This window comes from Elephantulus edwardii, unplaced genomic scaffold, assembly GCF_000299155.1.
Source record: "Elephantulus edwardii isolate Elephantulus edwardi_28Jun2011 unplaced genomic scaffold, EleEdw1.0 scaffold00089, whole genome shotgun sequence".
In the NCBI taxonomy this organism is placed as follows: domain Eukaryota; kingdom Metazoa; phylum Chordata; class Mammalia; order Macroscelidea; family Macroscelididae; genus Elephantulus; species Elephantulus edwardii.
The window spans coordinates 12,239,670-12,257,106 of NW_006399839.1; the positions used below are offsets into that span (position 1 = coordinate 12,239,670).

A 17,437-nucleotide genomic window follows, 5' to 3' on the forward strand; every position below is an offset into this window, starting at 1 on the left:
CTCGACAGTGTACAACCATTACCACTTATAAACTACACAAACTACTATATAATCTGAGGGTGGTGATGGTGGTGGTTGTGTAGTGTGGTGTCAGATCTCACCTGTAGCTGACCCTCCAGTGGGTTTTCAGTGGCAGTTAATTACAGAGGAGGAGACTGCCCATCCTTCTCCTGCAGAGCAGATGGTGGATTCAAACCACGTGTCCTTTGGGATTGCGGTGCTGCTTCTTGCCACTAGACCACCAGAGCTTCAACACAAGAGTTCATATACTATATAAAACCAAAATTATTCTGGAGCTAATCATCCTATCTAGCTCAAAAGGTCAGCATGGAAATTATGTGAGCGCAGCCACAGGCAGTCGGCTCTGCACAGGGCCTAGAAAATACTGAATCAACACTCGCTTAGCAGAACACCCTTACAAGAACTGCCGTGAGGTCACTTTTAGTCCTTTGCTCCCCCTTCTTGTAGATTACCTGTCGCAGAAATAGTCATGTGTTTGGTCGCACTGCAATATTTACAGGATTATGTTGCGGGGGAACATTGCATGAAATAACACAGAACAGGCCAAGACACTTTCCTAAAAGTGGGAAAAAAATTTATTTTTTTCATTTCACAACTTCTCTGCTTCAAGGTTTCAGTGATTGAGAAGGAAGATGAGAATGTAAAAGTGGCCTATGGTGAGGACAGCCCCATACCTGGCACCTCAAGGGGACTTTAGCAGCCAGCCACGCTCTGTAGACTCACACCAACCTTTTCCCTGCAACCTTGTTAAAGGGCCTTTAGGATTTACCCACACAGCTCTCCCACACTGAGAGGCAGGGGTCCATCCTGAGGATGCCCAGGAGCAGCCAAGCAGATCAGCACAGGAATGATACAAAACAACCTCAAACAGAAGAAATAAGCATCGGACACAAGAGCTGGCTTGATGTATCAAAGGATGTATCCTTTTTCACTGAGCATAAGCGCACATTCCATGTTCCCGCAGGTTTCTTGATTGTGGGCAAACAATTATTCCTATAATTACAAGACTAACTATACAAAAAAAAAAAAAAAAGGAAATAAAACGGCAGCAGAATTCAAGAAGGTGCGTTTCTCCCACTGTTCAAAGGGCAGTGCTCAAGAGACGGCAGCGTACACAGCCAAGCGCTTTGGGGTGTCGGCCTCCTCCGCTTCCCCTTCTCGGGGCCGCTTGCGACTGGTGGAAGGCTGAAAGCAAGGGAGCAGTGTTTAAAAGAAAATCATTGGCTCTGTAACATAATCAATATGCTTTTCAAAATGTTGCAGGTAAGTTCTGGGGGCATTTCCAGGAAACTTCTAATATATTCCAAGTGACCATCTCTGTTCCTATCACACACACACCCCCAAGTTGAGCATATTTACCCAATGGGTATTTCTCATCCTCGTTAAATACAGCTCTGCTGTTGTTAGCTGCTACTATCTCGCCTTGACTCTGGGCAATCAATACAGGAGGAACAAAAGCTGTCCTAGATCTTCCCCATGATCGGCTGTGGAATGGATCGTTAATGATCCATAGGGCTTTGTTTGGGCTAGTTTTCTTTCTCATCCATCCTAGTCTGCAAACTCCACTTAAACTCAGCATCACATCAACATTCAAGCCATGGCTGTGCATGAGGTGGACTGGCCAGGAACTGAACCAGGAAGGGCAAACACCAGCTGCTGGTGACTCAGTGTCAATTCGTGGCAACCCCTTAAAGTAGAGCTGTTAGGCTTTTCAGAAGTAAATCGCCTGACCTCTCTTCTGCCGTGCCTCTGGGCAAACGCAAACCTCCCACCTGGGACAGCAGCAACCATTTAGAGCAGCCAGAGATGCCTCCATTATACTCAGCCTTCGAGCGGCCATCATCAAATACCTGTGGTGGAATCTGGGGCAGGACTGCTGGTTTATTTTCTTCCAAAAGCAGCTCCTGAAACTTTCTTTTCATGTCTTCATCCTGTAGAGAAGTTTAAAACATAGGTACAAAAGAATGAAAAAGAAAAAAAAATGCCCACCAAAACCTAACAACAACAAAAAATCCAACCAACCAACATACGTACAAGAGGAGGGAAGAAAATGTGCAACAATGAATAACGGTCCAAGGGAAAACCAATTTGTTTTTGTCAACTTTTGTTCAATTAACAATTAAAGGAGCTCTGGTGGCCTAGTGGCAAAAAGCTGCACTGCAATCCTGGAGGCAGACGGTTCACATCCACCAGATGCTCTGCCTGAGAAGGAGGCACAGTCTCCTATGCACCAGTTGGAACTGACTCAACAGCACACAATAAAAACAAACAAACAAACAAACAAAAAACCCACAAAGAAAATCAAAAGAAAATAAAAATAACAATTAAAAAGGGATAAAGATTTAATATATGTATATATATATATATTTAAAACCAACATGAATAAAGGAAATATATATATACAAATATAAATACACAATATATACAAATTTTGCTTATAAGCCAATATAAAAGAAGAATTAAAAAAATTTTTCAAAACCAACATGGGCACACTGTGTTTGAGGAGAGAACGTATAGACTCATGAATAGCCGAGGATGCCCACACCAAGAAGCGACAATAAGGGCAGCAACACCGGTCTGTCCATCAAGAGGGATCCCGCCCCTTCCAGCTGAAGCTCCCAAGGGATTCCTTGTCTATGTTCCCAGAGCTTGGAGCTTGTCATCAGCAAACAAAGCTCTGGCACCAGTGGCTGAATTAAACCCCAAGTGCAAGAACCCTCAGTGGGCTCAGACCTCAGCACCCCAGAGACTGAGGGAGCTGGCAGCAAATAGGAGGTGAGGGGCAAGGCTGGCACAGCTCTCAAAAGGACAGCCCCATACAGCCTCTGAATCTTTCCAATACAGCCTCCTAATCTTTCCAGAAGATTCCATCTCCCATCAGCTAGTGAGGCCAGTAAATCAGACCATGCTGACAAAGCTGTCCTAGCACCTACAAAATCCATGCAGCCGGGGCTGGACAAGTCGTGAGGAGCCCTTCAAGTCTCCCAGAGCTCAGGGCTGAGAAGGAAGACAAAGAGCAGGCTGTGACCAGACATGACGGTTCATGCTGCAGGAAAGGAAACTAACACAGACGGGGAGGCAGCAGCCGCGCAGATGTGTATGCATGTGGCACCCACCTTCCCCAGGGCTCAAGGATTTCTGGGGAGATCAGAATGGCCTGGTACGGCTATCCCTACCTAGAGGAAGGCCACACATCCATGACTTGGAATGTTGGGCTTGGGGACCAGCCAGAATCCCAGCTGACCACTGGCTGTGTGGAGTTCAAAGCCATGTGCTTCTTCACCCTCCAAGCTAAATGCATGCTGGGGGGAAGGAAAAGCTGGGCATGCAGTAGCAAAGGCCTCTAAGATTTTATTAGCTGTGTGCTAGAGAATTAATGACAGCTTCGTCTATCCTGTATCTGCAGTGACAGTCGCCACCTTCAATCACTCTGTCTCCTGAGATACATGGTGTAGCTCCCCAATGCTCATTTTCAGGACACCTAGTGTGTCAGGCCATGGTCTTTTCTGTCACCTGCTAGGCCTCTGAGAGCTGAACAATGAATAAGGATGACAGAACAGAATCGATGCCTTTGAGCTGTGGTGTAGAAGAAGAGTACTGAACAGCCCATGCCAAAAGAATAGAGAGATATGTCTCAGAGAAAGTGCACCCAGAGTGCTCCTTAGAGGCAAAGACAGCGAAGCTCTGTCTCATGTACTTTGGACACATAGCTAGGTGAAGCTGTTCCTTGGAAAAGGACACCATGCTTGAAAAGATGGCAGGTCAGCAAAAGAGAGGAAGACCCTCAGGGAGGTGGATTGGCACAGGGATTGCAGCAATGGATTTGAGTGTGTCAGAGATGAAGAGGACGGAAAGGGTAGGCCAGGGTCGCTATGAGTCGTACTTGACTCCAGGACACCTAATAACAAGAGCTGGCCTGGGGGCCACGCCATGCTCACTCGAATGCTTTAGGCTCTCTCACTGCTCACGCAATGTCATTTCCCAAAAGCCACTCCTTCCTTTCCCTGGACATGCTCACGCCACAACACCGCCCCCCCCCAGGAGCCTCCTGGTCTTCCTGCCCATTCATCTCAGCTACTTTCAACTAAATGAGCAACCGTTTCCTGTGTGCAGTTACGTGTCTCTCTGTCTCTGTCTCTCTCTCTCTTTCTCAAACCTGGTGCCCTCAAGTAATTTCAAACTCATACAGAAGCGTGGACATGCCCCAGAGCGTTTGCACTGCTGTAATCTACACAGGAGCAGACTGTCACATCTCGTCTGGTGCTTTAACTGACAGGTTCAAACTGTCAACTTCTGGTGAGTAGTCCAATGCTTACTAGAACTTTCATAACAGACACCCACCCACTGTCATAGAGTCAATCCTGACTGAAAGCCTCTGTTGAGATTCTGAGGCTGTAAATCCTTTTGAGCAGAGACTGCATAATAGATATTGGGGCTCTGGTGGCTTACTGGTAAGGAATTGCACTGCTAACTGAAAGGTATGTGCTTCAAGTACACCAACTGCTCTGCATGAGAAAGATGGTCAGATTCCTCCCATGTGATTTACTGCTTCTGAAAACCCACTGGAGGATCAGCTATGAATCAATTCTAACTTGATGGTACATAACAACAACAACAACATTTAAATAATACTTTAATATATATACACACACACACACACACACGCACGCTCTGGTGGCCTAGTGGCAAGAAGCTGCACTGCAATACCAAGGCACAGTTCAAATCCACCAGATGCTCTGCTGGAGAAGGAGGGGATCTCTCCTGTGACAGCTGGATCCAACTTGACGGTACACAACAAGGGGGGATAAAAATAGGTATGTTGTTGTTAGGTGCCATTGAGTCTAATAGGTCTTACAGAGACCCTATGAACAGAATTGAAACCTGACCTATCCTGTACCATCCTTATCCTCCCCAACATACTTGAGCCCCTCAGAGGAACACAAGCAATACTGACCCACCTAGCCCCCAAGTCCTTCCCAGGCCACTCACCGCTTTCAGGCGGTCCACCCTGTGAGCCCACAGACAATTGGCCCATGTCCGCCTGTGGATTCCACACCCCTGCACCTCCTCGAGCACAGGTGTCACACTGCACTGCAATTACTATGGTGGTCAAGACGCACTCCCACCCTACGGCCAACCACCCAAGGCGAGGCCTGATCTCATTGGTCTGTGCACCCACCCTGGCCACAGGGCTAGGAACACAAGCTCCTTAATTGTCCTCTGACAGAGGGAATGAACAAACCAATCAAACCATGGTGGCAAGTTCTCACATGAGAGCCATTCAGGGATGCCAAATAGCTGACCACACAGCTCTCCTAAAACAAATCATACACACACACACACACACACACACACAAATAATTGTTTTTTTAAAAAGTACTAAATCACATAGTACAGGTAGCAATGTGTATCTGCAAATATGCTTCCTTTTGAGATATTTACCATCTAGTTAGAAACAGAAATTAAACTGTTGTTATGTGCCGTTGAGTTGTTTGCGACTCATAGTGACCTATGTACAACAGCCCTGAAATCTACTCTAGCCTTACTGTCAGCCTTACTGTCTCTGACACACCTACCACCATTACCCCAGTCACTGAATCAATCCATCTCATCCAGAGTCTTCCTCTCCTGCTGTTCCTCCACCCTCTCAAGCATGTCCTTCTCCAAGGACTGGTCCCTTCTTGTAACATGTCCCAAATATGTCAGACAGAGCTTCAGAATCCTTGTCTCCAAAGAGCAGGCTGGGCTGAAGGGGAGCTCTGGTGGCCTAGTGGCAAGGAGCTGCAACTACAATCCCAGAGGCGAATGGTTCAAATCCACCAGATATTCTGCCGGGGAAGGAGGGGCAGTCTCCTCCTGTATCAGTCAGATCTGATTTGACGGTACATGCACACAAAGAGCAGACTGGTTTCACCCTTTCCACCAGGACTACTATGTGAATTATAACTTCCAAATAAATTCTTGTTTAATAATTTAAAAGACATTGTAAGTTATAAAAGCAAGTGTTTTCCATTGTTTCCTATGCATCTGAAGGTTGAATAATTAATAAAGAAGATGAAAGAAGAATCGATGACTTTGAATTGTGGTGTTGGCAAAGAGTATTGCACATAACCGTGGACAGTCAAAACAACAAACAAATCCATCTTCTCTTGGAGGGAGTGCAAGAAGGGTGTTCCTTAGAGGCGAGGATGGTGAAACTTCCTCTCATTTAGTCTGGGCATGTTGTCAGGAGGGGCGAGGCCTTGGAAAAAGGGATCATGGTGGAAAAGGTGGAGGGTCAGCGAAAGGGAGGAAGACCCTCAACCAGATGGCTTAACATCGTGACCACACAGTGAGCGTGAGCATGACAGAGATGGGGAGGGACAGTGCAGGACAGGGTAAGGCTCGGGTCTGCTGTCCACAGGGTCACTATGATCGTGGTTGGCTTGACAGAGTCTAACAACACAGCGAACAGGAATAAAAACCTTCCAGTTCAGGCAATGAAAACGAGGCAGACACTGGACATTCGGGGCAGACTCCAAAACTAGAAAGTGTGTTAATGACGACGCAGAGACTAGAACCTGTATCCTCAGTGCTCAGTCGAGTTCCAGGCTCACAAAACCTCTGGGTGTTCTTTTTGGGTTTTTTTTTAAAAAGGACTGTATTTTCCCCACATTAAAAGCTAGCCTCTCAGCAGGTGATGCTTTAAATGAACCATCTGGATCAGTGTCCCCATACAGTACTTGTCCTACCTTTTGCTGTCAAAGGAAAATGGGGACAAAAAAATGTTTAGCTGAGGCCTCCCCAAGGCAGGACTGAATGTCATCTTTCCCCCAGGTGTTCATAACAAGCTTCTTTTGTCACCGGGGGGGAAAAAAATAAACCAAACAAATCAGCCACGGGCTGTGCGTGTTTACTAGTTTCCGGTTGAGGGGAAAACCATGCACAGGCCTACGTGTGAGCCAGCTCCGCTCTCTCTAGACTAATGTAGCTCCACTTCTGCTCTCTGGGAGTTGCCCTTGGATGCCTGAAAAGAGCCCCAAACCATCTCTCTCTTTTTCATTAAAATGAAATCCCCACATGCGAAGGTACCCTTTGTTTCCAAACTCCATTCTCTCCAGGGTCCTGCAGCTTCAAATCTGTGTGGTCTGTTAAGTGCTAAATCATCTGAAGGGATTTCTTCAGCAAGGACTGCTGTTGCCAGGGCAACATCCCAAACACATCTATCTGCCTTGTTGCTGCTGCTGGGGGGGGGAGAGGGGGATGTGTGTGTGTGTGTGTGTGTGTGTGTGTGTGTGTGTTTCTAAGGATTTGCTGTTTTCAGACTGAGCAAAACTGTCCAATGTGAGGGGTTGGAAGGGGAAAGTCAGGGACAATTTTCCCTAGACCCCCAAAGCATGGTGGTTACTGGGGCCACCAAGGAGCTCTCAAGCTACCTGGTTAAACTCACATTTTTTTTTTAGTATGTATTTTTTAAAATATATATTTTTTATTTTATTTCATTGTTTGTGTGTGTGTACCATCAAATCAGATCTGATAGTTACAGGAGGAAATTGTTCCTCCTTCTTCAGCAGAGCATCTGGTGGATTTGAATCATGCACCTCTGGGATTGCAGTGCAGCTTCTTGCCACTAGGCCACCAGAGCTCGCCTAAACTCACATTTTTGAAACGACCAAAAGAGCAGAAAAGGCCACAGCCTTGCTGAATGGAAGCGCACATTTGAGAAGAATCCATCAGAATACCTGCCCAACACACTAGCTAATTCCAGAACCAAAGATGAGCCCAGCAGAGCCACAAACAGCTTCCATCTCTGGCAGCTCAAAGTGACCTCATTAGAGATAGCTCCCCTCACCGCAGCCACAAGGCACCCAGGACCACAGAGCTGAGGCCAACTCAAATGCACAGGCTTACACCAGTGGCCTGCCTGTTGTTGCTGTTGTTAGGCGCCGTCGAGTCACCTACCACCCACAGCAACCCTATGTACAATAGCTCTGAACTCCCCCTGTCCTGAGCCAGTCTCACACACCTACCCTCCCATTGCCCCAGTCACTGTATCAATCCATCTCATCCAGGGTCTTCCATAAGGGAAGTGTCTTTCATGGCATGCCTACTCACCATGACTAAGATACAGTCCCTTTAATACCTGAGCTCGTCCCGTGACCCTCCTCATCCTTAAGCTGTTCCCTGATTGAAGCTGAAAGCTGACTAGAAGGCAGCCCCTCCACCTGGGGGCAGCAGAGGGTAGTGGTGCAGAGGAGGGAAGCACTTTTAAAGGAGCGGCGCCCATCTTCAAGACTCAAGGTATTTTGTGAAAAACAATGCATTCAAATTTTGTAAATAAATCAGTATAAATTTTTTTTAAAAAAGGGGAGCTCTGGTGGCCTAGTGGAAAGGAGCTGCAACTACAATCCCAGAGGCGCACGGTTTGAATCCACCAGATGCTTTGCCGGGGAAGGAGGGACAATCTCCTCCTGTACCAGTCAGATCTGATTTGACAGTAAATTCACACAAAAATAATAAAATAAAAAAAAAATTTTAAAAAGACCAAAAACAAACCCAAAAAAGGCTCAAGGTAGCCAAGAACCACCAGGACAGGCCACAGAAGAAGCTTAGACATCCAAGATGCACATGGCAAGTCAAAAAGCTTCTATTCCTCCAAATGCACACAAAAGAACCCTGGGTGCAACACTTGGTACTCAGTTGTTTACCAAAAGGCTGGTGGTTCAAGTCCACACAGCGGTGCCCTGAAAGAGGTGGCCTTTTCTTCTATAAAGGTCCCCACATCGCCAGAGCAGTGATCATTCTGATGCATCAGTCAAGTCATCACCATGGAGCTGGAACTGACTCCATGGCAATAACCTAGAAGTGACTGAGTGGTAAAGAGTTGCACTGCCAAGCCAAAGGCAGGAGGTTCGAATCCAGCAGCTACTCTGCAGGAGCCAGATGGGCAGTCTGCTCCTGTGCAATATACTGCCTCTGAAACGTGCTGGAGAGTCAGCTGTGAGTCTGTTCCATCTCTACAGTACAACACAGCTGACCCTCCAGTGAGTTTTCAGAGGCTGTAAACTGCATAAAAGGAGACTGTCCATCTTTCTCCCATGGATCAACCTAATCCCTTTGGGTTGGTAGAGCAATGCCTTACTCATAGACCATCAAACTCTCTTTAGTGCTCTTAAATGACAGAGGAGAACTGCCCCATACAGTCTCTAGGGCTGTAATTGTGATGGAAGCCAAATACCACCTCCATCTCACTTGGAACAGCAGACAGTTTTGAACCATTAACCTTTTAAGCTCAGCACTTAGCTACTATGCCAGCAAAGCTCCTCCTGTAAAGACTAGAGCACTGGGCCAATTGGCAACACCATGACAGATGAAGAGGAGATTGAGGTTGTTAACAGCTTCAGTTTGCTCAGCTCCACAGTCAATACTCTTGGCACCAGCTGTCAAGAAATTAAAAGCCAAATTGCACTGGGAAAGTCTGCTGTCAGGGACCTCTCCAGAGTACTGAGAAGCAACGATGTCAGTCTAGAGACTAAGGTGCGCCTTATCCAGACCATGGTCTTCTCAATTACTTGCTTTTCATCAGAGAGCTGGATAATGACTAAGGAGGGACAGAAGAAGACTCAATACCTTTGAGTTGTGGTGCTGGAGAAGAGTCTTGAACACACCATAGACCACCAAGACAACAAATAAGTCTTTCTTGGAGAGGGTGAAACCAGGCTGCTCCTTGGAGGCAAGGATTTTGAAGCTCTATCTCTCATGCTTTGGGCACTTGGCCAGGAGGGACCAGTCCTTGGAGAAGGACATCATGCTTGGAAGGATGGAGGGTCAGCGCAGGAAAGGAAGAGCCAGGAGGAGATGGACTGATACAATAACTGGGGCAATGGGGGTTGGTATGTCTGGGTTAGGGAGACTGGCTCAGGACACAGCAAGCTTCAGAGCTGTTGTATATAGGATCACTATGAGTCGCAGGCAAATAGAAGGCACAGACTAACAAAAACTCCATGGGACAGTTCTAATCTGTCCCATGAAGTCACCGAGTCAAAACAGACTCAATTAACACCTAACAACAATAAGGTTCCTAAAAGCTCAGCTTTAAACATTTAACAAACTCATGTCCATCTTCAACTCTCTCAAGCACAGATCACCTCCAGGGTTTCATGCCAGTGGACACTGCCCCACACCCACCTGAAGCCACGGGTGTCTTAATGCTTCTTCTGTGGTGAAACGTTTCTTGGGATCCACGACCAACAGCTTCTTGACAAGGTCTAGAGCTAAAGTAACAAGGTAATTTGACTAAAAGCAGTGCAAAGGGGAAATCCATTACAACAGCGCTCTTAAATGATGCCAGAAGCATAAGCCAGCATCCAGAGAAAAGGGGAGGAGAGTCTGAGATCATCCTGAAGTCACCAGAAGTAACAGGCAGGGAACCTAATCCTCTCATTTCCTTCCTCAGGGGTCTAGAGTTTGACAGCCTCTTGGATCTCTGATCCCACTCTCCTTACTGGACTCAAGTTTCGACTCATTAAAGCCGAACTTCCACCCAGTTCTAAGTTACTCAGGATGCTCAGTGAACTCTCCCTGAGTCTAAGAGACTAGTGGCAAGAGGCCCTAAACCATTACAGAAACTTCCAGAACCGCTGGATTGTTTGAAATAAAGCTTGACTACTCCACTAAGGAAGAACTGGCAGGTGGCTTGTATATTACAATGGTTTCCCTTAAATAAACATGCTGGCATTGAACTGCAATCATCCATGTTTCATTGTTTGGCAACTATGCTACATTTTCAGTAAATGTTTCTTTTCCTTCTGAGAATCATCAAGTTGCAGCTTGAGCTTATAAAACACAAAGTAATTCTTTTCGCTCTTACATGCCAACTTATCTCCAAAGAAAGTAACCAAAAGTCACTTATTATTGTGCACTTAAAGTACCAGGCACTTGTATACTTCACTCTTGTTGCCTTCTAATTGATTTTCACTTCATAGTAACCACATGAGACCATAGAGTTCTAAGAGTTAAATGGCTGTTATCCCTGAAGGAGTAGATTGCTACATCTACCTCCTACAGAACAGCTGTGAGGGTTCAAATCACCAGACTTATTATTAATAGCCATAAACTTTAACCATTTTGCCACTGGGGGCTCCTGACACTTAAAACTCAAACTCACTGCTGTCTCATAGCAGTTGCAAACAGCTCATAGCTCACCTTCTAGCAGGTTTTCAAGGCTGTAAATCAGATGGCAGGAGACTGCCCATCTTTCTCCTGAGAAGCTGGTGGATTCAAACTACCAGAGAGAGGCGTGGCTTCCGGGCTGGCAGCGCAACTCTCTACAAACTACCTCACCTGAGCTCCCTTAGATGGGGGGTTACTGGAGTCTTTTCCACAAATAAAGAAATGGAGACTGGAAGGGTTTAAACCTCTAGTGACAGACCCAGGAAATAAGCTCAGGTCAGCCTGGTTCTGAAGAACAGCTCCTGGAATCATCATTTTGCCTTGCAAAACGGACAACCGAAAAGGGAACAGGATGGACAAGAGGGAGCGTGACTGAATTGGGAGAGAAATGCCCACCAAAGCAGACAGACACATTGCCGCAAACCACAGCTTCTTCAGAAACCTTCCATGTCCATACCCTTCTCTGAGACCTCTGCCCAGACTTCAGGAATGAGGTTGTATTTTCCCGTGGTGATCTGATCCTTCAGTGACACTTGAGTCTTATGCTCAGAGAAAGGTGGATACCCACTAAGGCTTAATGTCGGCAGAGAGAAAAGGGAAGAGAAATGAAGAGGCGTTCTCAGTGGCATTCGGATACACAGATTTCTTGTTCAACATAATGAAAACCCAGAAGAGTTTTCTTTATAGGCAAAGATGACTTCAATTTAGACACAAGCTTTATTCTACCCAGGCGCATTTTTTATGCCATCTTATACCTCCAACCAGAATCACGATGCAACAAAGCGGCTCTTACCAGATAAAAAGAATAACACCTAAACTCCAGCAGTCCACAGCACGGCTATACCCAGCAGTCCCAAAGGACAGGAGAACCTCTGGAGCCAAATAGTTGGGGGTACCACATAAGGTCCTCATGAGAGAGGTCTCTCCTAGAATCTTGGACTGCCCAAAATCAGTGATCTACAATGAAGGACAAAAAGAAAAAAAAATTAAAAATTAGGTGATCCCTTATATTAAGAAATTAACATAATAACCAGCTTTTAGTGTGGCCTAATGTTAAGAAGTTACACTGTCATCCCTAAGGGGCATGGTTCCACTCCTGCCTCTGAAAATTCGCTAGCGGGTCAGCTGTGGGTGAGTTCCAACTTGATGATACACAACAACAACAACAAAACACCAGCACCAAAAGAAATGCTGGCTACATTAGTGTCCATTGGACAGCTCATGACTGTTAAGCTAAAATGTCTGCACTAAAGGCACTTAATTCTGCTTAATTATGGTTGTTCAGGCAAGGAATCTCAGGACCCAGGGTTTCTAAACTTAATCAGTGTTCTCAAGATTCTTAATCTTTTAGTTAAGATGCAGACACTGAGGGAAGCTCTGGTGGCCTAGTGGTAAGGAGCTGCAACTACAATCCCAGAGGCGCATGGTTCGGATCCACCAGATGCTCTGCCGGGGAAGGAGGGACAATCTCCTCCTGTACCAGTCAGATCTGATTTGACGGTACACTCACACAAAAATAATAAAATAAAAAAAAAAAAAAAAGATGCAGACACTGAAATTCTAACTAGTTATATAGGGCTCTTCTCAGACCTGTGGGTCTCCAATGTGGCTGCCCAGTGAAAAGCGTAGAAACAATACTGACACCAGGTTCCCACCTTTGTTGAGTGCCATCGACTCCCATTTCAGCTCATGTGACAATGAATCCATGTGACAGATTAGAGCAGTTCCCTGGGGTATTCTCGACTGAGAGCTTCAGGGGAGCAAGCTTCCAACTCTTTCACCCATGGGGCAGCTGGGTGGATGCAAACCACCAAGCACTTCATCACTGCATCACCAGCCAGCCCATCTCACTGCACCCCTTCACTATCCTTAGCAATTCTGATCTAAGTGGTCTAAAACACAGCCTGGATATTATGATATATATATATTTTTAGAAAGACATCTGAATGATTATTCTGAAGTTACATTAGCCTTTACATTACATTACATTAGTCTTTACATTAGTTAGAGGCACTAACTCTGACCACTCTTTCCATGCCCTGAGCATCTGCAGTTGTTGTCAGGTGCTGTCAAGACGAAATCAACCTATGGCTGACCCTCCAGCAGGTTTTCAGAGGCAGTAAACTGCAAGGGAGGAGACTGTCCATCTTTTTTTCCCACAAAGCAGCTGATGGATTCCAACCAAGTTTCTCTGGGTTGGCAATGTAACTCCTTCCACGAGGCTAGGAGAGCTCCCTCTTCTAAGGATTAGAGGTGCACATACAGAACGGAACACAGGAAATGTTCCTTAGGATCTAGGTGAGAGCGATACCACCTGGTTTCTGCAGTGAATCCTGCAAAATGAGGAGGTCGGATTTTCAACCACATTACACTCCCATTTGTTCATGTAAAACTCGTTCAGTTAAAAGGTGGTTTCTGAACAGACTCTGCATGTGGGTGTGAGGTGTGGCCACATACAGAACACCAATGTCTTACCTTTATAAGACAGTCCTCTTTTTGCGATGAGAGTAGGACATTCTCTGGCTTTAAGTCCCGGTGTATAATGCCATTTCTGTGAAGGTACTACAGGGAGACAAGGCAGAACATAGATTTATGGAGCAGGTACACGAAAAGAGACAAGAGTCAGCCCCACACACTGCTTACTGAGCTGCAAGCCATATTCATCACACCTAACTTCCCCAAAGGAAGCTCTGGAGACCTAGTCAGTAAGGAGTGAGGCTGCCAATCTAGAAGCAGGTGTTCGAATTCATCAGTTGTTCTGCGGGAGAAAGACGGGCAGTCTTCTCCTATGTAATTTATAGCCTCTAAAAAAAGCCACTAGAGTGTCAGGTCAGCTCTGGTGACCTCATGGCAAGAAGCTGCATTGTAAGCCCAAAGGCACACAGTTCGAGGCCACCAGCTGCTCCATGGGAGAAGGATGGGCAATCTCCTGGGCGATTAACTGCCTCTGAAGACCCACCAGTGGGTCAGCTATGGGTCAGTTCTGACTCGATGGAAAAGAGCAAATAAGTCAGTGATGTTTCCCCAAATGACCAGAGCACTGCTGGATACAGGCGGTGCTGCTGTTGTTCAAACTCACAGTGACCTCATGTGCCTAAGCAGAGCTGCTGCCCATAGGATTTTTTCTTGGCTGTATTCTTTTAAGGAAGTAAGTCTTTCTCCCATGGAGCTACTGGATGGGTCTGACCCACTAACTTTTGGGTTGGCACACATGTCCGTAACCATTTGTACCCCCAGAGCTCCTTGGCTAAGAAGACTAAATCTATTTCCAGGATAATCTTAAAATAGAAAAAAAAAGTTTAGAAGACAACATAAAATAATAACCTTTTAATTTCACTTTGCAAGTTCATAAATACAAATTTGTGTTGGCAAAATGACCAAAAAAGGTCCATTTTAACTAAAAAAAATATAAATACATAAAAAAATGAAGCATATTTTGGGACTATACAAAAATAATCATAAAAATTTTATCAAGTGATATATTTGGTTAGTCTAGCCCTAAGAGTACTATTTTTAAAGAGAATTTATAAACTATATATATTTCTAAAACAACTATAGAAATACTTGATGCAAAGACTGACATTGTTTTCAATACTTCAACTTTAAAACTGGCCACCAGATGTTCCGCTGGAGAAGAAGGGGCAATCTCCTCCTGTGCCAGTCAGATTCTATTTGACAGCACACAACAAAAAATAACAAAAAGCAAAGAAACAACAAAAATCTGTCTGAAACCGTGTGCACATAAAAAAGAGCAAGACAAAAATAGATTAATGTACCAGGTCACATTTCTTCAGGAAAACCAATATATTTGTATTTTCCACATCTACATACTCCATCAATTCTTATATCCCTTTTTAAATTTTAACTATGGGAAATACACAAGTAACAAAACACGCGCCACTTCAATAATCTTCACCTGTACACACGAGGTGGTGAAGGAATTCATGACCATTCACTCATGCACAATTAGGTTAATGTGCCATGGCTCAACTTTTAGCCAAACAACACACAGGCCGACAAGGTTAACACCAGGGAGGTGACGCACTCCTGAGAACAACCAACAACACACAAGTGCAAGAGCAGCTTTTGCCCAGTGACTGAGCTGAGAAGACAGGAAGAGCTAGAAATGGAGGACTAGAAACAAGACGCACAAGGAGGGAGCAGGATGAGTGCCATTACACGTGATCATCACAGATCAAAACGTAAAGAGAGTGTTGGTGGGAAAGTGGTAAGCATAGCTGCCTTCCAAAATGGATATGGCCTATTAAATAGAAAACCAATCTGCTCTGCAAACTTTCACCTCAATCAGAATAAAATGTTAAAAACCAGAAATACAGCAGAACCAATTTGTTGCCATCATTCTGACCCTGGCTAACTGTGACTTCATGTTATAACAGCATTAACATGTTGCTGTTATGTGTCATTGAATCACCCTTGACTCATAGTGACCCTCTGTACAACAGCTCTGAACCCTGCCCTATCCTGAGCCAGTCTCACTGACTCTGCCACACCTAATACCACTGCCCCAGGATATTCTTGGGTGTAATCTTCACAGGCCTGGACCTCCTCTCCTTATGCCTCCAAGTAAATAAATTCAAACCAATGCAAACCACTGGTGCCACCCAGAGACTGTTAAGTATGAAGAAGAACAGGAAAAAAAAAACCAAAACCAGACCTATGGGCTTGAAGCCAATTCTAACTCACACTGCCCCACCGGGCAGAACTGTCCCATCAGGTGTCCAAGGCTGCACAATTTTTTTTTTTACAAAAGCAGATGGCTTCATTTTTTTGTCTCTCAAAGCAGCTAGCAGGTTTGAACTGCTGACCTGGTTAAAAGCAGAATGCTTCAACCACTGTACTACCAGGAGGGAAATAAGCAGATAAATGAATTAAAAAACCTCACTGCCAAAGAGGAAGAACCAACTCACAGCTGACTCTCCAGCAGGTTTTCAGAGGCAATAAATTTACAAGGAAGGAGACTGGCCATCTTTCTCCCTCGGAGCAGCAGGTGGATTTGAACCCTTTGGGTTGGCAGGGCAGCTCCTTACCTATGAGGCCAACAACATTAAAAAGGACTCGCGTTTGTGAGCTTCAGTCTTCTCCAGTTGTCCCTCTGGCAGACAACAAAAATTCTTTCCCCAAACTGTTGTTGTTGTGGTGATGTGCCAGTTGAACCCAACCATAGCTGACCCTCCAGTGGGTTTACCTTCTGGCGGATTTTTAGAGGCAGTTAATATCACGGAAGGAGATTGCCCATCCTCCTCCCATGGAGCAACTGGTGGCCTTGAACCATGTGCCTTCGGGGCTACAGCACTGCTTCTTGCCACGAGGCCCCCAGCTCTCCCTTCCCCAACTATTGGGCAATGGACCTGGGAAAAGCCCAAGGAAGTACAAACTGAGGTGGCCCAGCCTCAGACAATCTCTCCTGCCCTCAGTCAGGGACGTGCTCCAAGTGGTCTCGAGTTTAGAGTGGGCAGCTGAGGCAAGAAAGCTCAGCTGGGAATGGCCACAGCCAGATTAGGATTGAAAAAACAACGGACAGAGGTGACAGCAGAGCAACAGCGAGGTAACTGATATCACTGGATCAGATATGTAATAATAATGAGATGGCAAAGGTTTTTTTGTTATATATACACATATAAACAAGACACTCTTGACAGCTTAGTGGTAAATTGCCCTCCAACCCAAAGGGAAGTGGCTTGAATACACCAGATGCTCTGAGGGAGAAAGATGGGCGATCTCCTCTGGTGCGATTTGCAGCCTCTGAAAACTTGCTGGAGAGTCAGATCCATGAGTTGGTTCTGACTTGACAGCACGAAAAAAAAGTATTTACACATACATTCATCACAATTGTTTTAAAATTATTTTTTCATTTTTTAATTTGAGAAAAAGGTCTACAAATCAAGACCTTAAAAGTCAATACCTACTGTCCTGTTGCAGTCACCCCAACCTGACAGCCTGACCTTCGTATCTATCCAGCATCCAACATAAAAGATTTTTCTACAAGAATCAAGCAGAAATCTTCTCCTGTGTGATTAACTGCCTCTGAAAACCCAATGGAGGGTCAGCTATGAGTCAGTTCCAACTCTACAAAATAACAATAAAATAAATAAAAAGAATCAAGCAGAAGTAGAAAGAAAGCAACATTCCTCCAGAAATATGTCCAAGCTAACAAGCCTGTACGTAGGATTCCTCCCCCCCTTAATCCCTTTCTTACTGTCTGTCTGGCTTCCCAAAGAGCGATCTCTCATCTGGGTCAAACATG

At 45.3% G+C, this 17,437-nt stretch overlaps 1 protein-coding gene across 1 annotated transcript in view; it reads right to left on the reverse strand.

The window, feature by feature from the left end:
* Positions 1-1,070: 1,070 nt before the first annotated feature.
* Positions 1,071-17,437, reverse strand: part of CHEK2 (checkpoint kinase 2) — a 48,852-nt gene continuing 32,485 nt past the window's right edge. Inside the window, exons 9-14 of the mRNA XM_006890522.1 lie at positions 13,648-13,734; positions 11,966-12,129; positions 11,630-11,745; positions 10,189-10,274; positions 1,872-1,952; positions 1,071-1,206 (exon numbers count right to left, since the gene is read on the reverse strand). Coding sequence (XP_006890584.1) covers positions 1,117-1,206; positions 1,872-1,952; positions 10,189-10,274; positions 11,630-11,745; positions 11,966-12,129; positions 13,648-13,734 — 624 coding nt within the window. The 3' untranslated portion in view covers positions 1,071-1,116. The remainder of the gene's footprint in view (positions 1,207-1,871; positions 1,953-10,188; positions 10,275-11,629; positions 11,746-11,965; positions 12,130-13,647; positions 13,735-17,437) is intronic.